We start from the raw sequence: 25762 nt of genomic DNA, 5'->3' as shown, positions 1-25762 counted from the left end.
GCAGATTTCTGTTCGTGCCAGTTTTCATTACACATACAATGCAGCACATCTCATCTTTTCTTGTTCTGTTCTTTTCTAAAGTCATCCTACTGTGACTGTCAGAGACAATCCATTTTTCCCCTTTTACACTCAGATGCCTATTTTCCTACACTGTGTTTTGGGCCCCTGACTACAAGACAGACACTGAGGTGCTGGAGTGCATCCAAAGAAGAGCAACAAAGCTGGTGAAGGGTCTAGAGCACAAGTCTTATGAGGAGCACCTGAGGGAACTGGGGTGGTTTAGCCTGGAGAAAAGGAGGCTGAGGGGAGACCTTATGGCTCTCTACAGCTGCCTGAAAGGAGGTTGTAGCCAGGTGGGTGTTGGTCTCTTCTCCTGAGTAACAAGGGATAGAACAAGAGGAAATGGCCTCAAGTTGCACCAGGGGAGGTTTAGGTTGGATATTAGGACAAATTTCTTCACCGAAAGGGTTGTCTATCATTGGAACAGGCTGCCAGGGAAGTGGTGGAGTCACCATCCCTGGAGATATTTAAAAGACACATAGATGTGGTGCTTAGGGACACAGTTTAGTGGTCCACTTGGCAGTACTAGGTTAACAGTTGGACTCGATGATCTTAAGGGTCTTTTCCAATCTAAATGATTCTATGATTTTATTCTATGCCTTTGATAACACTATTATTACACACTCAGCAGCTGAACAGGTAAAAATGCTGCTTACAGAATGAAGGAAAAACAGCTCTGGTACGTCTGATAACACCCACTTGGGCAACTCAGCTGTTATGATTTTTCTATACATGCAGCCAGAATTTTAGGATGTTTTTTATGGCCCTGACCCTCCCTTGTGACTGGTCAGAGCACAAACTACAGTGACATAACTTGGCATGCCTGGCCTTGCTCTTTCAGGATAAGGCACATTTCATTGCTCCAGCATACATCCAAATTGCTCATCTTCCTTTCTTCACACCTCTCTAAAACAAAACAGCTCGGTTTACTCCTTGTGCAGGGGCAGGAAGATAAGGTGGGCTGCACAAGCAAGGTCAGAGGAAGACTGCCTTCGCAGATGGCACAGGACTTGTACTGAAATAAGCAGTGTTGACCCTGTGCCTATAGGAACACCTTATAGCTTCCTTTTCAGTCCCCACCTATGTACCACGAGAACATCCCCTCATCCCAGAGGTACCCAGGGATAAGGAAGAGAGCAACAGTGCAGTAATGTATTTCCCATCCTTCAACACAGCACCAGATGTTGTTAAGAAATTACTGAGCAACTTGAGGGGTAAACCCATCTCTCTCAATCACTTGCATATTTAGGAAAACACACCATGACCCATAATTTGCTATAAAAATAGGGATACTCCCATTTCTCTTTGCCCACCTCCCCACAGCATCTTCTCTCCGTCCCAAGGTTTGTCACAGCGTAGAGTCTAGGCAGGGTTGTGTGCTGTATTGCAGCCTTCTTGGTGCTACTCCCACTGCCCATCCAGAGCCTCTTCTTGCTTATACCTGAAACATGCCTTTCCAGGAGAAAACACCTTTCCTGGGGAGGGGTAGAGAAGAGAGAGTGAAGTGCATCATTCTAAAAACACCCTAAGATCCATCAGCTATATTGTACTCAGACTCAAGCCTGAAATACCTCCATGTGCAAAATGAGTTACAGGAGGAAAAAAAAAAAAAAAAAAAAGATGCTGACGAGCAACAAACAATGGGAAGAGTTGAGCCATCTGCAATACCAACAATCAGGACCAAATCCTCACCAGTCTAAATACTGTGCAGTGAGACACTGTCCCTGTCCTGCAGGGCTGGCAGTATACATCTCTTCTCCTATAAATCCAGCAACAGAGGGGAAATAGATACACACTGCACCTTCTCAACTTCACTGCTATCAACCTGACAGTCCTCACCTGTGAAAACAGATAGTGATCTAAGAGTACTTCAGAAAGGGGATCAACTCAAATGTTGCAGCTAGATTATGTTTCATAGGTCTAGAGTTACCCTCAGACACCTGCATTATGGAATACCTAAACAGAATACCTACATTACAGAATACCTAAACAGCATCTAAACAGAAGCTCAGGCTTAATCCATGCCAAGAGGATTTTGCCTAGAGACTAGACCCACTAAAGACACAGCTACAGCATCAGAGCTTTGCTAGGCACCGGTACGACTGTGGCATCCTTCCTTCTCCTATGAAATGAAGTACACTGGCAAAGCTATACTTACTGGTGTACTCTTACAAAGTTTCTGCTAGCACCTCCTCACAGGACAGGAATCTGTAGTAAAGACATAAGGGCCCAGTTATGATTTATGCCATTCAAAGAACAGGCACTTTTGATCATTACACCTATACATTTTTGTGAGTATAAAGCATACATACCATAAAGCTTACACATGCTTTATTTTTTGTAGCTGCCCAGCAACACTGTGGACAAAGCATCATCTTCTTATCACCCCTCCTCCTGCTAGTGGTGTACGTGTTAGTTTAACACTGATCTGGGCATCTCTTTCTGTTATTAAGTGAATATGCAAGAGTAGCCATTGCAGCCACCTTGTGGCAGCTGTGAACAATGAACGTGTCCAACAGGTTATGGGTCGGCTTGTAACCCAAACTCAGGCCTTGTGCCACGTGTCCCCCGATTATCTCAGGGCTTCTGCGATCTGACTGAATTGTGCCCTAACATGACCAGGATTCTAATCCCCTCCCCTTTAGAGGGGTGTATTTTGGATCCATAAGCTCTACTGTTGGATTTGTCAATGAAGCGGCAGCTGTTCCTCACCTCTCCTCCTCCAGTCACACCCTCTGCAAGGCTGAGTCTGCTCACCAGCCTATGACTCTGCTTTGCCCACAGGTGGCACGTGCAGGGAACCACCAAGCTTGTGGATCCCATTGGGCACCACCTCAGCCTGACCCAGGTAAGGATTTGGGAAGTTTTGTGTATGATCAGCAGCAGGAACTACAGTACTAAATGCACTTGAGCACCAGCAAGGCTGGGGCAGTAGACCTCACACACCGAGCACCTGTGTGCAGCTAGATGTTCAATTTGAAACTACAAAGAATAGTTTGATGTCTGAATGTCACATACTTCTACGTGACTTAGTGCAAACAGGACACGTTCTCAGGAAGCTAATTTATGGCAAGCTCTGCTTTAATGTAGTATTCTCTGAGCAGCAGGTTCACGCGCTTCCTCCCACTTCACTTCTTGTATACTATCCAATTACAGTTTCTATAGCCACTCCTCTTCAACCTCTTATAGCATCGGACCACCCTCTATTTTGTATACATTTACATATGCATGTCTATTTACATACATACATTTGTACACGTCACGGTTATCATCTTCCCCCCTTCTAAATTCTTCCCACTACCAAAACCAATAGCCCTCTCCCTGACCTTGCACTGAACTTGTACTAAAGTCATGGGAATTTCTTCTTTGACTTCACCTAGCTGTAATCCAACCACCAAACCATGAGCTCAAAACTAGTCTCCACCACAGGCTCAGTTCTACATCCTCTGCATTGTTCAGCATTGCACTTGAAGAAACTGCATTTAAAACAATAGATGGGGAATGGATTTTGTCCCAGCAAACTAATTTCACTAAAAGAGCAAGAAAGCCGGAGTCACTTGATGGAATAGACAAGACTAGCAAAGCTTTCCCAAAAGGGTACCCCAGCTGGCTCTGGCACCAAAACCCTACAAGAACCTCACACCTAGAATGCACAAATACATTACCTTGCAACTCTTCTGCACTGATGCACCTTTCACAGGTATCAGTATGTCACAGCCAAGGCACAGACCACCTTTGTACATTAAATGCTCTTTCCCACGTAAAGTCTAGCTCCAACACACACTTCTTGATCACAGACATAAATGCAGCTGAGCTAAACCCAATCTTGTCTAAACCTAGTTCTCCCAAGTCATGTAACTGAGTTAACCTGGGCTACTGAGCAAATCAGTATGGCTATTCTCACATATCTGCTGCAAAGGGAAGGTAAAAAAAAAAATACATTAGCTTCCATTAAGATTTAAGGTAAAGTATGCTCGTGACAATTGCTGTATCTCAAGCCTTAGTTTCACAAGGTCCTCAGTTTGCCCAAAGGAATCCCATCCTCTGCCCTCCCTAATCCCACCCCCGCACTGCCCTTTCTCTTCTGGCAGTATAAGCATGTGTGTGGTCTCACAATGAACCAGAGCAGGGAACTGATGTGGATGACAATAGGTAGGCACAATGGCTTCTTTCAACAGCAGTTGAGAGGATTTGTGCAACCACAGTCTGTTTATCCGACCACAGACATGTAGCAACTAAATGTACAATTGCCTCTTGCATCTGATCCAGCACAGGCATGGGATGCTATGCAAAGAAGTAGTCCCTCTCCACGTTTCTCATGCCCAGTGGCATGCTACCCTTCTGCATCAGACCTAGCACCACCTGGCCACAGGGCAGGCTGAGCCAACTTCCAGATGCAAAAACAGAGTCATATTTTTTGTTTAGGGAAGGGGGTTAATTTTCAGTTGAGGGGCGTGATTGAACTGGTTCGAGGCCACTTGGTCACTAGACCCAAGCCAAGGGAAGTGGCAGGAGCTTGCAGTCAGGACTGGATGAGAACTAGATCATTTCTTCAGCAGTAGCCTGTACTTGCGCTGGATTAAACATCACAGGAAGCCGTACTCCAAGCAACACAAGTTATTCAATTACATTTCTCTGAAAGCCCTGTCTGCACACAGACTCCACAGCCAGGTGCACTTAGCCACTGCTCTAAATCGTACCAGCCACCTTATGACTACAGCTCCACGACTGCCTCTTCCCAGAAGCAAGAGGTTAGCATGGATAACAGCTGTAAACTTGCGGTACAATAGGCTGTCTTTTTGCTGGAATGTGTCATCCTGGCAGCAACAGGCTCTGTAATCTGGCATGAAAATTTGTAGCAAGACTTTGTGGTTAGGAATCAGGCTGGACAGATTGAGATAAGAAATTAGGGAGTGTAATCAGCCATTGGAATAATTTACCTGGGGAACCAGTGCAGTCTATCACTTGATATCTTGAAATCAAGACTGGGTACTTTTCTAATAGAATTTTGGATTTGATGCAGTGATAACGAGCTGGGAATGTAAATACCTGCCAGGAGTCAGAATAAGGCATCTGTCCCCAAATGGCTGGTACCAGGAACATCAACTGTACAATCACCTCACAGAAGAGGGAAACAATTTCTCTCTGTGGAGCCCAAGTGCCGAAACAATAGAGCACAACTACACTTGCACTGAGGACACTTCTAAGTACTTCATTAAAAGATACAATGGGAGTTCAGTGGGGAGCTGCAAAGCTGGAAGGAATTACAAAACTCATCAGGCATGACTACTGAAATAAGCTAGCTTTGTATAATTTAGGTAAACAGTAACTATGTAGCCAACATCAAACTGGAAAGATACCAGATGACAGCATAAAAATTCTTAGAATCAAATATTCGGGGGGGGGGGGGAAGATTCCAATTATGAATTTGAAATCCCTTGCAGGTTGTTTCTTAACTTTTGTCTGGAATAACCATGGAGAGTGACACGATGTGCATGAACACAAACTAATTAAATCAAACAGCCCACTTTAAACCAGACTCCAAAGTAGATGACATTAAAAAAAAAAATCTACAGCAAAATTCGTCTCTCTACCTCTAGAAAGCACTTGAAATGAGTGAACTAACTGTTAGAAAGAGGAAGACTCAACATCCATTTAAACTTAACAGGATGAAATAAAAGTCTCACGGAACAGACTCTTACCAGCAAAATCTATCAGGATGCACAAGAGGTTCCTAGAGAAAACGTTTGAGTCACACTATTTCAGACAGCAGGAACAGGGGGCTTCAGCAAGAGCACCAACTAATCCCACTCAGATTTATCAAGATCACTAGGCTACTGTACAGACAGCACAGTACAAATGCTGCCCTCAATCACAAGGTGGCAAAATGAGGTTCTACACAGAAGCCAGCTGAGCTTTCTAAGTATTAACAGTAATTGAGAATTAAGAAGAATTTGGATGTGGTACAACTTCGAGGCTGATTTACAGATGCCTCCTCCTCGCCCAATTCAGTTGCCATTCTGAAATCTGGGTCACCCATACATTATCCCTCCAAAATAAGCCACCTCCCTCCCGTGCAACCCTTTAAAAGGACTCTTCCCTTATCCAAACCATCTCCAACAAGCCATTTAGGTTATGAGAAACTCCAAAATACCATTGAATCAGGTCACAAAACTTCAACAGCAAATTACCAATGTGCCTTAGTGAGATGGGAATGGGCATGCAGCTTAAACAGCATCCATATCCAGCAGCTCCTTGGCAAAGTTTGCAACAAGGCAACACAGATTCAGATTGGTAGGGGTTGGAAGGAACCTCTGGAGATCATCTAGTCCAACCCCCCTGCTAGAGCAGGATCACTTAGAGCATGTTGCACAGGATCGCATCCAGGCACGTTTTGAATATCTCCAGAGAGGAAGACTCCACAACCTCTCTGGGCAGCCTGTTCCAGTGCTTGGTCACCCTCAAAGTGAAGAAGTTTTTCTTCATATGCAGATGGAACTTCCTGTGTTCCAATTTGCACCCATTGTCCCTTGTCACTGGGCACCATACAACACAGAAGTCAGATCTCCTTCCCTGCCCCTGTATTCCCTACCAGATTTGATTCATGTCGTATCCAACCTGGTAATAAATGAAGCATCAAGCACAAGGATAACATGGGTGCTGGGGGCAGGATGGGTCAGACCAGAGCTGTGAGAGCTCAGAAACCCCCTGGCAGGTTGTCTGGGGTGTTGAGGTTGCCGTCAGAGCTGCTGCGGTGGCTGAGGCTCCGAAGTGGCTGTGGGAAGGAGACGGGAAGCAAGCAGCACGCAGGTGTCTCGCTTTTCGTTCCTCTGCCTTCCCTCTGTGACAGGCCATAAAAGTCACAAGGCACCAGCCAGCACAGCAAGGAGGAAAACAACAAGGTGTCCAGAGTTCAAGCACAGTCCCGAGACTCCCGAGCACCAGCCAGCCCAGCTGGAACTGAAACCCCAGCGAACACCGTGGGATCTCGCTCCTGCGTGGGAGGCACCATTTCTGCGGGAAGAGGCTCCGACTGCTGGCAGCTGAGCCTGGGACCGGGCCTATGCTCCGGGCCCTACCTGCTGCCGGCAGCAGGACGGGATCCGGGGGGGGGGGGGACACACACGACAGGATGGGCGCTGCTGCCAGGGCGCGGAGCCTCGCCGTCCCGCACAGGCCGCCGCGAAGGCTGCGGCCCCCCGGGACCTGCGGAGAGGCGCCCCCTTTGCCGCCCCCTCTGGAGGCAGCAGCCCGCCGGGGCTCACGCTGCGTCCCCGCGGCGGGAGCGGCTCCCCGGGGCTCCGGGCCCCGACGGCGGCCCTCCCCGCGCACCCACACCTGTGCGCCTCGGGCCCGGCCCCGCGGAGGAGCGCAGCAGGCCCGCCGTCCCGCCTCGGCAGGGGCGAGCGCTCCCCTCCCCGGAGATCCCTCCTCCCCGGCCCCCTCGGGTCCTAAAATGGAGGAGCCCTCCCTCCCCTTCTGCCCCTGCTCCCGAGCCTGCCCGCCGCCCCGGTCCCGCGGGGCAGCCGCCCCTCCGGCCCGGCCCGAGCTCCACTGGGATCCGGCGCCAGGCCCGCGCCTCACCCCGCCTCTCCCGGGAACACGGCAACGCCGCTCCCGCCGGGCCGCGCCGCCCCCGCCGGCCGCCCTTACCTGCGCCGGCCTCACATCGCCGGGCCGGGGCCAGCGCTGCCCCTCCCGGCGCCGCTGCGACCGTGGCCCCCCGCTCTCGTCAGCCGGCCGCCGCCTCCCCGCCGCCCGTGGGGCCGCAGGTATGTCATGAGTGCCGAGGCTCCCAGGTGAGCCGGGCACACCTACAGGAAGGCAGGCGGGCCGCCCTGATTGACGTGCGGGGCGCAGCCCGGCCGGCAGCGGGCCGCGCTCCGACGGCGCGGGACAGGGCAGGGCAGGGCGCAGCCGCCGCCGAAGGGCCAGCGCGGGACGCGGCGGCTCCTGTCCCCGGCTCCTGTCCGCGCCCCCCCGTCCATCCGAGCGTAAGGTATTCCGATTTTTTTTTTAATTGCAATAACTGCGTCTGCCCCGGATTTGGGGCGGGGGGGGAAGGCGCTTAGCTCTTGTTTGCTTTGCCTCTGGAGTAAAAGCAGAGCGGGTACACCTGACCCGCTGATTCCAGGTCCCCGGACTCGCTCAAGAAACAGAGGGGATTTTTTTTTTTTTTTTAATTTTTCTTCGTTACCCGAGTGTCTTCTCTTCCTGCTCCTTAAGGTCACTCCTTAACTTTGCATGCGTGAACCCTCCTGCTTCGTATTTCTTCCTCCCCGCCCCCCCCCCCAGCAGGCAGCCTGGGTTTTAAGGAAAAGCGCCAAGCGTCGGGAGAGTCGTCCTGGCTACACGTGGCAGGCTTTGCCTCTGCAGCAGCAGACCTCGGAGATCCCAAGATTACCTCCGAGATTGTCAAATAAATGTAAATGAATTAAACACCTGGATTCAGAAGAAATTGAGCCAGATGTGGGTAGAAAACCTCTGTAGATCATCTTAAAAATCTGAATCCACAGCTACCATTCTCAGGCATCCTGTCTCTCCTAGGTACACAGGTAAATATCCCAAGGAGCCCTACCTGCAGCAAAGCTTTCTCTGGTTGCTGTTCCCAGCTGTGGACTGGACAGCATATTAGTTCTCAATAAAGGAAATTCTGTCCCTGTCTGCCAGCTTGACTGTAGCGATAGGGACAGACAGTCTGTAAGGAGGCTTCCCCCGTGTGGGACAGGAACAGAGCCTGGCTGAGAAAAGGCATAAATAAATGGAAAGAAGAACAGCGGAGGAGGACTAGATACAAGACAACGTACGTTTGGGAGTAGCAAGACAAAGGCAAACCCTGAAACAACTGATTATTGTGATCATAAGGGGCAAATTCAGAAATTTTGGGGTTTTCATTTTTCAATGGCAAAATAAGCAGAGTAGGTTGCTTGGTTCTCCACTGCTCCATTTTTTTTATTTGCTGCATAGATGCCTGGATTTGTGTAAAGGAGTACAGCATTAGTGTGAGAATTTCCTTTATCGCAGTCTAGATCTTTGCTCACAAAAAATGCAGGATAAGCAAAGAATTATGCTACACAGGTGACTGAGGAAGGAATTACCTATGCTATATTTTCTGTCTCCTCGAATTGATACCCAGTGCCATCTCTTCACTGAATCTTTTTTCCTAATTATTTCATAAGGCTTGCAGGTGTGTATCCTCCAGGATGTGCTCTGAACAGTTCTACAAAAGAGAAGGGGGAGCTTGACCCAACCACTGGAGAAACCCTGTAGCCCACACCCTGGCAATCCTCAACCTTCCCTTCCCTGCATGGCCTGTGTGGGGTCTTCCAGGCAGGAGAACTTCCCCCCAGAAGCAGCATGCTGAAAGCTCTACCCAGGCAGCGACCAAATCATACTTGTGCTTGCTACTGCTTTCTGATTCAGTTAATGCTTTCATTCATTTGTGTGGATGAATTATTTCATCATAGTGGATCAGCTTCTGCAGTTGAGATTCCTATTCCACATTGCTGCATTTACATTCAACGGAGAGGAAAGGGATGCTTCAAATTCCCCCAAGCCAAGAGACTGGGGAAGTCAACTCTGGATCATGTCTCTCTTGGGTTGGTGCTCAGACCTCTGGGACATTACATAAATAGGCGATGCCTCTTCCTACTGCATTTTATAAGTTCCTAACAGCTGGCAGCAGGCTGGAGTTGGACATCCTGACTGGAAAACAGCACCTCTGTCATCCAGAAAAGGACAACTCTTTGTCTAAGAAGGGCTTAACCTTCACCTCTTTCCTTGGCACCTCCAGCAGCTGCAGAGGCAGTTTTCTATTTGCTTTTCTGAATCATATCCTGAGGTACCTCGCTTTCCCTGCCCATTGCACAGAGAGTTTGAGTGCCTAACTTTTCTTCGTGCATTACATAGAGTGTAGAAGTGCCTGAAGCCATGATGTGCAGCTCTCAGTATTACAATATCTATATCCTTCTGTGGGTCAAGCTCTCCTTCCCTAACTCAGTGGGAAATGGACTCCTAACTTCTGTCTGGACCCATGCAAAATTACTGCAGTGCAGTTAAGGTACTTCTTTCACCAGTGACATGGAGGAAAGGTCAATGAAGAATAGGTGTGCTATAGAATTGCTGAGGCTGGTCAGCACTTCTGGAGATCATCTAGCCCACCCCCTGGCTCAGAGCAGGTTCAGCTGGAGCAGGCTACCCAGGACCATGTCCAGTCAGGTTTTTAATATCACCATGGAAGAAGACTCCACAATCTCTCTGAGCAACGTGGGCCAGTATCGCCACCCTCATGGTAAAATAAAGGGTTTTCTTATGTTTAGAACATCTTCACATCTGGAGTGCTGCACAGTGTGAGCCGGAGAGGTCCTGTCCCATGCTGGGAATACCCCCCCCCCTTCTCCTTTGGGAAGGTGAGCTACAGTGAGTCAATGTTTTTTGGCTAGTAGATCCCACAGCGTGGGGGTCCTCTCCCAGCAGGATCAAAGTTGAGAACCAGCATTAGTGGGAAGCAGGGCAGAGAGCAGCACAGAGGTGTCCCAGGTGGATTGGGCTGTGTCATCTCCTATCTCGGTCCACTAAATGCTGAGCTGCACTAACTGAGTACCTAGTGTGTCCCTTTTCCTCCAGGGAAACGCTCGTGCTCCAAAGAGGCCCAGCAACACCAAGAGCAGGGTCCTTCTGTACCCTGATCTGCTCCTGCTTCTTGCAGTGCCCCGTACTATCTGAGCCCACCGCAACTTCAGCAGGCTGAGAGGCAGTTTGGACACTAGCCTCCCACTCACACTTTCTTTTCCTGCGTAGGCATCCTCATAAACATCCCATCCAGCTAGAGTCCTGTGTTGTCCCATCCTCACCGCTCCATAGCAGACATTATTCTGAGTTTAATTTCTACTATATGAAAAGCACACTGTTGTAAACCTAAAAACCCAGGACAGAATCTGGCAGTTTTAGTAACTCTTAGTTAAGCTGCTGACATGTCAGAAGTACCACAGGTGGTCTAAGAGTCATCTTAAGTGTGACTAAAATCATCTGATGAGCCCTCCTTGGAAAACCAAGTAACTTCCCTCTGCATGTTTAGCAGATACACCTTCCTCCAAGCAGACGCAAACTTGTGTATGTGGCAAGAAAAACCTTCATAAGAATGGAAAGAAACAGAACACTGAGCTTGGAAACTGAACCAAAGTAAGTTTATACAAGCAGCAAGTAAAACACCCATCCCCAGTGAGTCAGGTCCTGGCTGTTTCCTTCATTTCCTCCAAGGCTTGCTGTGAACATCCAGCAGTAACAGTTCTTCTGAAATTCAGTCATCTCTTTTCCTGCCTCTTATTTACGGCTTGCTATCAGCTGTTAGCAGAGTCCCAGCATCATTGTGGATGCAAAGCTGAATGTGAATCAGCAATGTGAGCTCACAGCCCAGAAAGCTGACTGTATCCTGGGCTGCATCAAAAGAAGTGTGACCAGCAGGTCAAGGGAGGTGATTCTGCCCCTCTACTCCATTCTGGTGAGACCCCACCTGGAGTACTGCGTCTAGTTCTGGGGTCCCCAATGTAAAAAGGACATGGAGCTGTTGGAGCGAGTCCAGAGAAGGGCCACGAAGATGATCAGAGGGCTGGAGCACCTCTGCAATGAGGACAGGCTGAGAGAGTTGGGGTTGTTCAGCCTGGAGAAGAGAAGACTCTGGGGAGACCTTATTGTGGGGGCTTACAATAAAGATGGGAACAGACATTTTTAGTAGGGCCTGTTGTGATAGGACAAGGGGTTATGGTTTAAAACTGGAAGAGGGTAGATTTAGATTAGATATTAGGAAGACTTATTTATGATGAGGGTGATGAAACACTGGAACAGGTTGCCCAGAGAGGTGGTAGATGCCCCATCCCTGGAAATATTCAAGGTCAGGTTGGATGGGGCTCTGAGCAACCTGATCTAGTTGAAGATATCCCTGCTCATTGCAGGGGGATTGGACTAGATGACCTTTAAAGGTCCCTTCCAACCCAAACTATTCTATGATTCTATCAGCCAGCACTGCATTTCCACAGGCCCCTCTCCAGCACACCGAGAGAAGTGTGGACTCTCCCAGACCTCAGCTCAGCTTTGGTACCACAGGTCCCATGCTTTTCTTGGATTTGTAGTGCTAGTGCCTTGAGCTACAGCAGGTGCTGGAGTAAAAAAGGGAAATTTGTCAGATTTGCACAGTTCACTCACATTTTTTGTTTTTATCTTGAATACAGCCTTATTATTGACAGGGGTTTTGGCCTGTCTTCATCTGAGAATCTGCTTCAGTGACAGTTGTGGATGCAGTTATAATGGTGAACACCTACTGTCGTCTGGCAGAGCTGTCACTTTTCCCAGGAGTTCAAGAGACTATGGACTTCACATAGACAAGTACTGGATTTCTGGGCTCTTTCCTGAAATTTGCTCCAGCATATGTCCAGAAATGGGTGACCATACCAGAAAGGATTAGGAAAATACAGAACTGGGAAAGTCCTTCAGGTGATACGGCTAGAGATGCTTTCCTATGTGAAACTAGTTATAAACCCAGTTGCTGATAGGATCTGAGCTAATAACAAAAGCCCTGAGACAATAACGTGTATTGTCAAAGAGCATGTACATCCTGAGAAGAGCAGTCATGGACTGAAATGGGCTTCCCCCATTTTGTTCTCACATGCTTTCTCTCCTGGGAATCCCAACTAGCCTGTGGCCAACAAGTGACCTAGACATAACACTGTGTTTACTGTTACAGAATAAAACCAGGAGCAAAATAATCCACTTAAATTATATATCTTTATAATCCTTATTCAACTTCATCCAAGCAGTAAGGACTCTTTGTCCAAATGGATGCCTACATATGTGCCATGGAGTGATAGTTTTATGTCATGGTGCCCTATGCACCAGTTACTATGAAGGTCTACGTTGGCAGGATGGATTAAGAATGAATGGCATGTCTTCCAAAATAATAGCAGTGGTCTTGCCTGATGTGCCAGTTGAGCCATTGTCCTAAATGGGTTGCTTGTTAAACCCCAGTTTCTTGTGAGCGCTGCCAGGAAACTTTACACAAATAGACAAGACTTTGGACTGTCAATCAGAGACAAAGGCTGCTGTTAGAGACAGGAGGGTAAGGGCTTGTCTGGAGAGTCCCTGCCTGTCAGCCGCCTGAGGTGGTAAAAGCATATTTTTATTTGCATATATCCGTTTATCCCTGCTGTCGCCCAGCACTTCACTTGATTATAAGCTACTGCCTCTTTTAAAAGGCGAGAAGGTGGTTCTTGGGGCCTTGCTGAGGCTGATGGGCTTTCTCAGTTATAATCAGAGCTGCAGCTCTCAGTGCAATCCAGAATGGTGGCAAGGAAAATGGCTGCTCATGCCAGGGATTCACACACGCACATGCTGGTTTCCTTGACCTTTCCTGATTTTGCTTGAATCGGAGCTAGGAATGACCAGCCTTAGGTATAAACCAAAGAAAGAAGGAAAAAAAAAAAATCCCCATGACATACCTCCTACATAGGATTTCATACAATTAGTTAAAGCAAAACACAACCCAAAACTTCACATCTATTTCCTTATATACTGTTTTACAAGACAGAAAGGAATAGCTTAAAGGTTAGTCTAATCAGTTAAACATACTTTTAGTCAAGATTAATAAAATATGGACTTCTTGCACAACCAAGAAGCTCCTTTGAATAAATATTGGGGAATAAAATCTATAACTATATGGGTGTATTCTTTGAAGCAGTTACCCAACCTTTGATGATGTATACTGTGGTCAAAGCAACCTGTTTCCTGCTCACCAGTAGTATTTGGCAACTCAGTGTCTGCATTTTCAGTGAAACAGTAGTAAGCTTTAACATTTTTAGGAAGATTTTCCTCAGCCAAAATTGCAAAAATTACATTTGATATACCTAATGCAATATGACATCACACTCCTTCCTGCTGAATATTGCTGTTCAAGCCCTATGCCCACCTGTTTAATATGCAGAGAACTATATGGAAGTGTCCCTGCAGCTAAATAACATGAGTTTGAGATAGATGTATTTTTTTCCCAGATGTAAAGCATGAACTAGTGCAAGGAAAAGATGGTTTGTGACCAAGAACAGCAATGAGGGCATTCCTTGGTACTTCACACCAAATATTGATATAGGTATCTTTCACTGAGAAAGACACCAGGAGGTCCATGGTCTACCTGAAGAGGATCCACAAAAAGTAACTAAGAAATAGCTGTAAACAAGGATCCTGAAACAAAAAACATGTTAAAAAACAGTGCTATATCTTATTAAGATGCTTCCAAAAGGACAAAAACACATTATGGAGAAAAAACTTTTGTATTGGAGAACAAGCAGTTGGACAAGGAGAAAGACAGGAAAGCTTTTAATAGGCTTTGCCTTTACTCCATCATTAGAAGTGTTAATTCCAGGGAATCCAGAATGCACAACATTGGTCTTAACTATCCAGAAATATCACAAACAAATTTTGAAGAATCTTAATGAAAGCTAGTTATGCAAACATTTCCAAACAGCTGTTCTTTTACACCAATTGACATAGGCAATTTCTAGCTCAGTTACAATTTTGAGGAAATCTCTGGGCTTACGCTTTCTCCCCACTGAGTTGCTACATGCAAAGGATTCTCCAGTTACTGCTTGTTCCTGGCAGGTGCCTCTCACAGACTGAAATCCTCTGTTGCAGCTCCCAGGGAGGCTTTAGGAGGCAGCTCTCGGTTTCCCACAGTGCTCTCAATTTCTGTGTTTGTGATTCTGAATGCCGCGAGAGGAATGCAAAAAGCTATTTTTTTCCCCAAATCCTTTGGTGATCTCAGATACACGTGGCCTTCAGAGATCTGTGAGAACAACTGAGAACACTGTGGGCTGCAGCACCGGGGAGCAGCAGCTTCCTGAGGATACTGGGTAAGTCTGGTCCAGGCAGTGAGGCTGCTGCGATGCCTCTGCACCTGTCTGACTGGGATCCAGTTCTTAAGAGACCTGTCTTGAGTATTGCCTCCTCTGAATAGGAGGTAATTTGCTAACAGCTTTGCTCTTATGTGCTCTTTTTTCTTCTGAGGCTCCATCCAGAGCTTAGGCTACATGGCTGTAATTCACAGCCTTGATACTTTAAAGGTATCATTTTCTCTCTTTACTCCTGCAGTACTCTTGATCCTACAGATGTTTAAGAATCACATTCTCCTTGCAGGCTGGCAGGGTGGATGATCTGTGGACTTGGACTCTTGGGATGGAGGAAGTCAGTGGAGATCAGCACCAGCAAACAGGCAAATGGGAATTTGCCAGCGTTGTGTCCAGCCATCCTTCCTGCACGCTGGCAGCAGAGGGGCAGGGAGGGCAGCTGCGCAGATGATAATTGCGTGAATTAGAGGCAGCTAAATCCTTGTGCAAACCTGAATCAGAGTCCTAATGCAGTAAATTGTTTCCCAACCCACTCCATACACGCATCTCTCTCTTTCACATACACATACAAATAATTGCTGGCTTGGAGTCTCTAACAGCCTTGCCCATTACCTGGACCTCACACACTGATGTTTCCCCTCCTTCCTTAGGAGTGAGAAAAGGCCTAAACAGAGAGGATCAATGGCAGTGGCTATTTTCTCCTTTTCTCTTCCCCCAGCATCCTTTGAGAAGCCCAGGAGAACGCTACTGGGACTCTTAAAATACTTTCACTCCTTTCATCAAGGCAAGAACTTAAGCAGAGTCTTCCTCTGTACTTTTCTCATATATATCTGGTCATTCATGGCAATAACTTGATAGGAGTGTACGTATGACAGTCAAAGCCCCTTATAGAAAGGATGCTGTCAACAAAGAAATAATTTCTCTACCAGAACAACTAGGAAACCTCATTCCTTCTTTCTGCTCTCTTCAGATTTAGGTACGCCAGTTACCCTGTGGTCAGAGAGGTTGTGGAGTCTCCTTCTTTGGAGATATTCAAAACCCACCTGGATGCAATCCTGTGTAACCTGCTCTAGGTGATCCTGCTTTAGCAGGAGGGTTGGACTAGATGATGTCCAGAGGTCCCTTCCAACTCTAGCATTCTGTGATTCTGTGATTTTTTCAGGCTTTCTGCTCAACTGTGACTTCTAGAAATAAATTACTATGAGGGAAAGGTGGAATACAGACAAAGTCACACCACTGCAGGCAATCTTATTCTAATCCAGAGCTGCTCAAACAGTGAACTATAGTTCGGACCTCAGCAAAATTGAGCATGGAGAGCAAAAATGAAAGGAGAAGCATGCTGCCTTCAAGAGGCTTGCTGAATAGTCCTCTGGTTCAACCAGAAAGGGAGGATCTTGCTGTGTAGGAGCTGGATACAGAAAGCACTGCACATGCAGGTGTGCAGGTTTTTACCCATGCAGGCAGATGCAGCACCTTAGCGTGTGCAGCACAGGCAGGAGGATGACATTCAGAAGCCTTCCCCTGTGCTGGAAACAGCAGTGCTGCCTCTGCCCCATCCCTGTCCTGCCTGTCTGTGCTTACTGGGAAATCACTGTGATAGGAAGCTACTTCTTCCTAGCTGAGATCCCCATACAATAATGTCCATCTGAATGGTGTTGCTTGTGGTATAAGTCAGCAGTAATGACTCAGACCAGCCCTTCACTTCTTCTTGTTGGCTAGGCACAAAATCCAGCCCACAGACAAATTAATCTGTCCCATGCACCAGTAAAGATGATTGCCTGTTAATTAACAAATTGCACGCGAATGTCCCTGGCATTAAGAGACTCTTGAATGGCTGTGAAGTCAAGCACTTAAAAGTACAGAAATTCAGAATTCTCCCTGTGACCTGGATGTAGAGTTTGGAAGGGGTTAGTTTGGCTTTTTTTGGTGGATATAATTACACATAATAGTGTAACAATTAATGAGACAAACATAGTAATTTTTCATCAGCTTAGTTTTTGCAGAGGAGGATAAGCAAAGCTGAAATGTGCCTTCCTCCACATTCAGTGTCTTTGCATGAGACAAGCCCTTGAGGTGGAATCTCCAAGGCTCTATATGTAATAACGGAGTGCCCTCTGTTGGGAAGCTCTTCCTGGTGCTGTCTCCTGCCTTCATCCAGGTGAGGTAATATTAACACAAATACCATACTGTTGTACATGCTCCTGTACATTGGTGAAGTCTGTACAGCATCACGCCAGCGGTTTTAACTTACCTTTTCCTCCCTCAGATATTTTTTTGTTAGGCTTAAGCAAGCGGTTACACTGGATTACTACTAAGGCTTTCTGTGAGAGTGTTCAAGAAAGATATACAGTTTTATTATAGTTTCATCTTTTTAAAAATAAAATCTCTATGATTTTAGCCACAGAAGGAAATGACAACCCCTCGTTCAGCTCAAGGCATGCAAGTCAAGCTGGCTCACATCAGCAGGGAGATGTGTGGATCTGCAAACTGGCTGCTTACTCCAGGTCTGGTGGAGATCAGCTTTAGCCCAGAGAAACAGTTCCTAGTCTCCTAGTCTTTGCCCAGACAGAGGAGGGTTGTTGGGCACAGGAAGCAAATCCTACACCCTGGAATACCTGCTCCTGTAGCACAACAGTTATTTATCCCATTCCTGACAGCAACAGGAGAAACCCGTCTCCTCTGGGCTTTGCCTGCTCTCTCTTCCTCCTCTACCCTGCAAAAGCGGGGCCAAGGTTGGTCCTTTATCTCCCACCCTATCCTGCCATCCTCAACATCCAGTCCTAACCATACATCAATGAACCCTCACCCTACCCCAAAAATTGCAATGAGATTAATGCTATGGTTCTCCAAAACACTTGCACTGTGTTGGCCCAGGGTAATGTAACTTGGCAGGGTCTACCTGGACAGCACAGCCCTGGTCACAGGACATCTTCTGTGTGACCAAACCCTTACTGTAACCCAACTCTCACCTAGTTTCTGATCCTTAATATCAGTGACCTTGTTAGGCTTTGAAAATGCATGTTTTCTTCTGGCCCGTGGTAGCACAAGACCAAAACCAAGCTAGGCCACCCATGGTAGCTTTCCTGAAGGCCCTAAACTTAACACGAATCTTATAATGGCCCACAAATTTAATAACAGAAAAGTGAGCACATGTTCCTGAAATCACCTCCGCAATGTTGGGACGTTTTATACCAGGAGAAGATTCCCCATGCCCCTCACTCCCCTCAGTCATGGAAAATGAAACCTTTCCCATATGATGAGTTGTAAAGATGGATGTGAGCTTGCAGAGAAATACGAGGGTGGAGAAGTATTGTTTGTCTGGAGCTATGATGCTATTGTTGGAAGGGCAGACTGAAACGCGATTGTTTTGTATGAGCAAAGGCTCATTTTTCATGAAGTAAGCTTTTGTCCTTAACACACAAAAAGGGCCTTTTTCTGTGATACACACTGTGTGATATTTTTAGTTTTCTTTGCATTTAATTAAGAATGACACAAGAATAATACTGCAAGTGAAACATAAAAGCAGAATAACCCTATAAAAAGTGGTTTTCTACCTTAGGAAAACACCTTGCTACATTACATTGGAGGCTTAGATTGTAGACTGGCTGAGGTAGGGACCACATCCTTGTCCTGTGTTCCTAGTGCATTTGTCACAGTGAGAATCTCTTCTGTCTCTTCTGAAATTTTCACATCTCCTGGGACAGTTGAGTTGCAGTCCCCAAAACATCTGAAAGAATAAAGAAACAAAGACCAAAAAGTTGTTTAAAGGTTAGCTTGTCATAACTATTAAGTTGGCGGATATGGGATCTAGATGTTTGACTTCTGTGAAAGGGCAGAAGGTGAGGGAAACAAACCCTGTAAGGTCTTGTGTAGTTTAAGATCTGAAGTACTTACAGGCTACAGCTAGCAGTGACTAATGACGTGCAAATAATGTTTCATAATAAGTCTAGAATACGTTGTACTGTGCTTTCTCAGAACAGAACAAGAATAAAGTTACCTTCTTTCTGTTTTGGGCAGGTGCTCCAGATGCCCAAGTTAACTATCAACCCAGCATCCAGATAGCTCTCTTAACACCCCAAAGATGTCATTTGCTGTCCTTCTGACTCCACTCACCCTGCTCCTTTTTTCACCTCTTATCTTTCTCTCTTACCACTTCAAGGTTCTCCCTTCCCTGGACCACCTCCTCCCTCAGTGATTCTCACAAAAACAACATGACCTCCCAAGGCCCATCATCTTAGTAGGGTGCTCACATCCAACCACTGTTACCTTACTGCACTGGAGCATTGTCAGATTGTTCTCTGTAGTGTTTGGGGTTTTGCCTCATATTCCCTGCAAGACTTCCAACAATGGCTTACATATTTTTACCTTTGTCCAATTTCTGGTGCAGGACTCACAGTGACCATGCTCTGTTCAGGTGTTGGTTTCTTGCTGAGGTGGGTTCATTGATGCAGACTAAGGGATGAATCCTGGCTCTAGCTCTTCCCACAAGGAGCACACAGATGAGGCTTCTCTGGTGTGAACCAGCTGATGTTGAGTCAGGTCAGAATTCCCAGAATTGGTATGAATTTTTAGATGATGGGTCTCCTTATTTTCAGCTGGGGCAACATCATCATCAGCTGGAATAGAGGGGGGAAAAAACTCATCAGATACAATTATTGCCCAAACACCACATGAAGAACAGCATTTATGAGAGTGAAAGGCATGAACTGATTCTTCAGATGAAGGGTTCTTGGGTAAGAGCTTGCAGCCTGGAATTTATTCTCATCTTCCATCTGCCACCAGTTCTCTTATAGCCCTCATCATTATATCTCTGTTTCATATAGTGCCTCTTGCCAACAGGTGCATGTCACAGTTAAACAAGTGGACAGAACCAAGATGGGGAAGACAGTGGTGGGTGAAGAGACTTGCACAAGGCAGCCCATCAGGCCAGAAGCAGACGTAAGAACTGGATGCATACTTCCAGAGTCCTTGACCAGTGTGCCTGCCACTTTCTAGGCTAGTTTGTTCATCATAAACCGATGATAAATCTTACTGCCCAGTCTATTTTGCAAAGGTGTGATGTCCTCAGTAGATAGTATCTCTACATGACTTCAAACACTCAAAATTCTCTTTCAGTGCTAATGAAATGAGCAACCTCTAGTGTATCTAGGTAGCTTGTCCAGTTTGTGGATATGCTATGCTTGAAGTTCAGAGGTACCAGAGCTGACTCTGAGAAGGCCCATTCTTATCCTCATAGGGTTTATGAGTAGGAATATGCCTAGATTGTTTCACAGTCATCTTGGAAGCACAGGGTGAAGATAATGTGCCCTGATGGAGCCAGAAGTGTGGTGGAACAACTACAGAGGCACCCGAATGGCTCCCCACAGAGTCAGATCAGACCTGGCGAGGCTGATAAGCTGTGGCTCAGCATTGTCACTGCTGACCCTGTGCTGGCCCTGAGGGTGGGGCCTTGCAGTACAACCTGCACTACAGTCCCCAAAATTTCCATCTCCCAGAGGACCTTTTATCCTGCGTACCCAAGAGATGTGGGCTACCTGTGTTTTCATGTAGCACTGTGCCCAAGCTCACAAGCTATGAGGATATCAAAGCACTGCTGAGACAAGTATCTCACCAAATCGCTATGAGCCAGAGTCACAAAGCTCTACCAAGCCTGTTTAGTCATTCCAGTGTCACTGCAGTGTATTTCCCAGCAGAGGAAATGGTTCGGCCGTGTCAGGGTAGTTTACATTTCTCTGCATGGGATGGACTGAGGAACACCTCCTAGTATTGTCCAGGGACTGCCAGCAAGCCACTCAGCCAACGCATAGCCCTAACCAGCTGTGCCATTAGCATTAGCTGGTTGGCTGGCCAGGCTTACCAGAGTTATCAGTAGTGGGACCATTTGGTAGTGAAAAGCCACACTGAACTCAGCATCTGATTAGATGGTTAGCATCAGACACCCATGCAGCATCTCAAGAAAACCTCCCTAACTCTGTGTCCTTTAGGTAATGATGAACTTAATTTTCTCTGATGGACTGGGAAGGTCTGCATGCCTCAGCATACTCTATATGTTGGGAGTATTCTGCTCTACAGTGGGTCCCAAAAAAATCATACCATCTGGTTTTTTCCAGTGCCTGGGGTATCCTATGGCTCCATAATCTCTGATGGTGGAGAGATGACTGTATAATCTTGCTATGAGATTGGCCCAACCCGCAAGCATTTCAATAGGAATAAAAGTGCCCCAAAGAACACAGAAGTGACCAGCACTTCTCTGCAGGACACAACCCTGCCGGTCGCTATGTGAGAGCAGGAGAAGGAAAAAGGTGGGTAGCAGGAAGGAGGTGCGATGAGGTAACTTGTATGACAGAAACAGTGCTAAAAGATCTTGCCAGCATTTACCTGCTCAAGAACTGCAAGGCAATTTCTTTGAGAGGAAAGATCAAAGTTTGCTATCCAAATGATATTTTAAATTTAAATGCTTGCATTTGTGGTAGTAAAATTAGGATTTGTAAAACTGTAGTGTTTTTTTAATCCAAATGCTAAACTTTTTATTTGTCACCCATACATTTAATGACCCATATGATATGAATGGATTTTTTTTTAATTTTATTTTTGAAGAGGTTAGATGGACTTTTACTTTCTAAAGGCTGAGATACAGCATGGCAGTCCATCCTCTGCTGAGAGATCAGGGTGACTTTTGGTTAATTTGTTACAACTTCCTGCAAAGTGAGTTTCACAACCTCCCTAGGTAATCTATTCCAGCACTGCCTTACTCAGAGAAAGTTTTTGCAACATCTAGCATTTTTCTTTTTTCCTTTCTTCTTTTCTTTCCCCAAAATTAAGCCGATTAGATCTTATCTTTGTCCTTCCAGCAATGTAATCGCTACCTCTCTTAATAACAACCTCTCATGCACTACAACTGTGTTATCATGTCCTGCCCTACTTCCAGCCATCTCCTCAAGACTCAACAAACCCAGTTCCCTCGTTTCTCTGCAGAGACTGTTTTCCAAACCCCTTATCTCTGCAGATGAGCTCCCGTGCCCACGCTCCCTGCCTGGACCAGCCGGGCTGCTTGCTGTTTCCCTGTGTAGTTTCAGCGGTGGGTTCTTGCTTTTCCCTGGCCATGTACTGTCGCCCCGCAGCCCCCAGCCCGGGCACCCCCTTCCCCAGCCCCGGTGGCTTGCCTGCAGTGGGGGTTGGCTGGGATGCTTGCCGGGGCCGAGTGAGGGTGCTGCGTGGGCGCAGGGGGCCCTGCCGGGCCAGGTGCTGGGAGCATGGGTGCCAGGCCCCCGGGCCCTGCCAAGTGCAGGAATCAGCATGTGCAGTTCACTCCTCTTACCTCCCAACTGTGACAGGAAACCGGCGTCCTTGCTGTCTGGGGTTTGTCCTAATTCCCAGGTTCAGGAAAATCACCAGCTCTCTCTTCAGGTGCTCTCAGATCACAGGATCACAGAGAGTGGTTTGGGTCAGAAAGGTCCTTCAAAGATCGCCTAGTCCAACCCCCCTGCCATGGGCAGGGACACCCTCCGCTAGACCCAGTTGCCCAAAGCCCCATCCAACCTGGCCTTGATTCCAGGGAGGGGGCAGCCACAACCTCTCTGGGCAACCTGTTCCAGTGCCTCACCACCCTCACAGTAAATTTCTTCCTAACATCTAATCTGAACCTACTCTCTTTCAATTTAAAACTGTTGCCCCTTGTCCTGTCACTACAGGCCCTGGCAAAAAGTCTCCCTCTGTCTTTCTTACAAGCCACCTCTACATATTGAAAGACCACAGTAAGGTCTCCCCGGAACCTTCTTTTCTCTGGGCTGAACAACTCTAACCTCTCAGCCTTTCTTCATAGGGGTAGTTAATTAATTTCTGGTAATCTGCTTTGGAAATACTCTTAGGATGCAGAGGTCTCCATGTTCTACAGATGCGAGCGTTTCAGGACCTCCTAGAGAGGAAGGGCTACCAAAACCCAGGTGTAAGTCCTCTCCATCATTTTAGGGGCACCAGCTTCCAGGAGTTACCTAGCCCCACATCGGGCTCTTGACAGTCCTTGTATCAGCTACTTCAATGGACAGTGGTGGAAATCCTGCTCATGTGCAGTGTTACAGAACCAGATCCTTACAGTTTAAAGATCCCAAACAGTATATAGTCAGCTTATTGTAACCAATATTCCCATTAATACTTTATTACAAAAGTGGCACATTCTGTTGTTGGTTATTTCAGCCCAAAGCTCATTAGTGCTCCCTCTTCCCAGCAGCGCTTCCCCCCCAAATCATCCTTACATCCCTCCCACGTTCCCAACAGATTCAGTGTCCCTAAACCAAATGTTCTGACCTGCTGCCTGGACTGGATATTACATAAACTGCCAAACAAGATGGATAAGGGCCATTCTGTCCCTGCTGATCCTCCCAGGGGGGTGCCAGTACGACCTCTCTGCTGTGCCCAGCCACTGATCTCTGGCTATAGGACCATGCTCATCTTTGATTCCTCTATAAACATGTTAAATTTGATTGAAATCAGCCATTTGGCTCCTAAGTGACTAATGGGGGACTGACAGTGTATTGAAAAAAGCCTTATTTCCTCAAAAAACTACAATTCCATGACCCTGTCAAATGTATATCATAAAATTGATCCCCAGATCTGAAAATATGTATTTTAATAAAGATCAATAAAGAGCTTCTGAACCGTCTTCTGGTCCTGAAACTTCTATCTCATTCTGAATATATCTAAGTGGAAAGAAAATTTAGTATGAATGTCATTTTGGTCAAGATAAAAGCAGAGAAGAATTCAGCAGAAACTCCCTGAATTCACAGGGAAGAGGGGGTAGGAAAACACATTTTAATTCTCTTGTCCTGCTTCATCCAAAACCTCTTGGTTCTTGAAGGGAGGGGTGGGACAGAAAAGCTCTACCTGCTTGCTCTCACTGAATGCTTTGTTTGAGAAAGCTGGAAAAGGGCAGGCAAGCAATCGAAGGCACCAGGCAGAGCTTTTGCCCCCCTACCATCAAGGGCCTCCTTCTGCGGGGTAGTTCCTGCAGAAACTGGGGTGCATCTCAGGCAGGCAATCTGGGTGAAGGCTAGGGCTGGCGTTTGCCCACAACTCAATAGCCATAATATGGTGTCTCCATCTGAGTTACGGTCCAGGCTCCTTTCACAGTCACTGGAGAGAAATGGACACTGTTAGGCAGTGATTCATCTGACCTATTTTAGATGTCTGCCTTAGGAGTAGGTGAATCATGCCCTAGAGATGCCTCTTGAATATTTGAATAAGGGGCTTTTCTTGATTTGTTCTCAGTTTGTTATATGCAAGATTTCTTGCTTTTAAGTAATATTTTTAAATTATTTTCATTTTTAATAGAGAGTTAATCTCTGCTCAGGATGAAGATGTGCTGACAAGACATCTTTCTCTGAGACCTGGGGTTTCAAAAAATCAGCAGTTCCACTCCTATGGTTTTGTAGTTTGTCTTCTGGAAGGGACGTGTGGAATAGAAACGATGAAGTCTTAAGACCAAAGAAGATAGAAGCCCAGAGGGAAAAAGGTGAACAAGTCAGAATCTGAAACAACATAGTCAGGAAACACAGATGATGTGGTTTCTGTAAAAAGCTTGTTTGTTCAGTTAGAGGGGAAGGGAATTTGTGTATGCATAACTGCAGTTAAATTAACTGTAGAAATCACTGTGTATATACAAAAAGGCGGATTAATTTATGGGATAGACTATAGAATATGATATTATTATATTGGATATTATATGACATAGGGATACCCTATTATAGATTTTATATGTGTGTGTGTACTGTTGCAGATTCCAAATCTATGTGCATAAGGTGGCAGAGGAGCTTGACAGAGAAGGGTCTGTGTATGGAAGGTGGAAAGTGATGGAATAAATATTTTTTTATGACATCAAATGATCCAGCTAGGTCTGCATTTTTTAAAGTTGCATTTCTAACCCTTCAGTATACCTAAGAAACACTTGAAGATGGGACCTAGCTTCACAAACGGTCCTCTAATGTTAAGATATCTGTCTGTAAAAGTTAAGGATGATTTTTTTCAGTTGTCTAAATTTCCCCTCTAGACCCCCTCTGCACCAGGGCAGCATGTGCAACAGGAGATCGGCAGCTGCTGTATTTTGAAATATGTAGGGATGCTGTGCTATTGCTCTTGCCCCTCCAAAGGTGTCAAGAGTTTAGTGTTGCTTTCCCTCTCTTCTTGCTTTTTCTTGCTTATTCAGTCAGCATAGGATCATGCAAGGAGCAATGTGGGAAGTGGCTTAACTCGACGGGACACACACCTGAGCTCCAACTCATGTTCCTATGTAAACATAGTTGTCTCCCAGCCATAGGACAGGTTTAAAGGTTCTTCATCACCGACATTTTATTCCATTGTATTTGCTTTCCCTCCCATTGAGCCCTTGTCAAGCTACTAATTAGCTGCATTCATTGTTCTTTTTTATATGTGTTTGTATGAAAGCTGTATTTTAAAGTATATATCATATAAAATGTGGTTGTATAAAATGTGTTCAACATTACTTATGAAAAGGGTTACAGACTGAGGTATAAAAGACATTTCATTGGGCAGAAGACAGAACTTCAATTACAATAGATAAGTGCATTGTTGTTACTCAAACTAAGCAGCATGCAAGTTATTCATGGAATGGCATTCATTTTTAATAAATGTTTTACGTAATGCTGACCATTTAGGACTCTCAGGAATTAAAGATTTGGTAACAGCGTGGTGTCTCATCTTATTTTCCTAGCTTTTGATCTCAGTGCTATAAAAGTGGTTGTAAGTTTTTTTTCAGTTCCAGACCCCCTGAACATTTCCAGTGTATTGGTAGACTGCTGTAT

At 46.2% G+C, this 25762-nt stretch overlaps 1 protein-coding gene across 1 annotated transcript in view; it reads right to left on the bottom strand.

The window, feature by feature from the left end:
• Positions 1–19351, bottom strand: part of ARHGEF5 (Rho guanine nucleotide exchange factor 5) — a 48231-nt gene extending 28880 nt beyond the window's left edge. The window contains exons 1-3 of the mRNA XM_054817235.1: positions 19314–19351; positions 18529–18675; positions 7714–8038 (exon numbers count right to left, since the gene is read on the bottom strand). Coding sequence (XP_054673210.1) covers positions 7714–8038; positions 18529–18675; positions 19314–19351 — 510 coding nt within the window. The remainder of the gene's footprint in view (positions 1–7713; positions 8039–18528; positions 18676–19313) is intronic.
• Between the last annotated feature and the right edge of the window lie 6411 nt (positions 19352–25762).

Source organism: Grus americana, chromosome 1 (genome assembly GCF_028858705.1).
Source record: "Grus americana isolate bGruAme1 chromosome 1, bGruAme1.mat, whole genome shotgun sequence".
NCBI classification, from domain to species: domain Eukaryota; kingdom Metazoa; phylum Chordata; class Aves; order Gruiformes; family Gruidae; genus Grus; species Grus americana.
The sequence above is the reverse complement of the archived record's forward strand: the minus strand, read 5'-3'. Positions and strand labels throughout refer to the sequence as shown.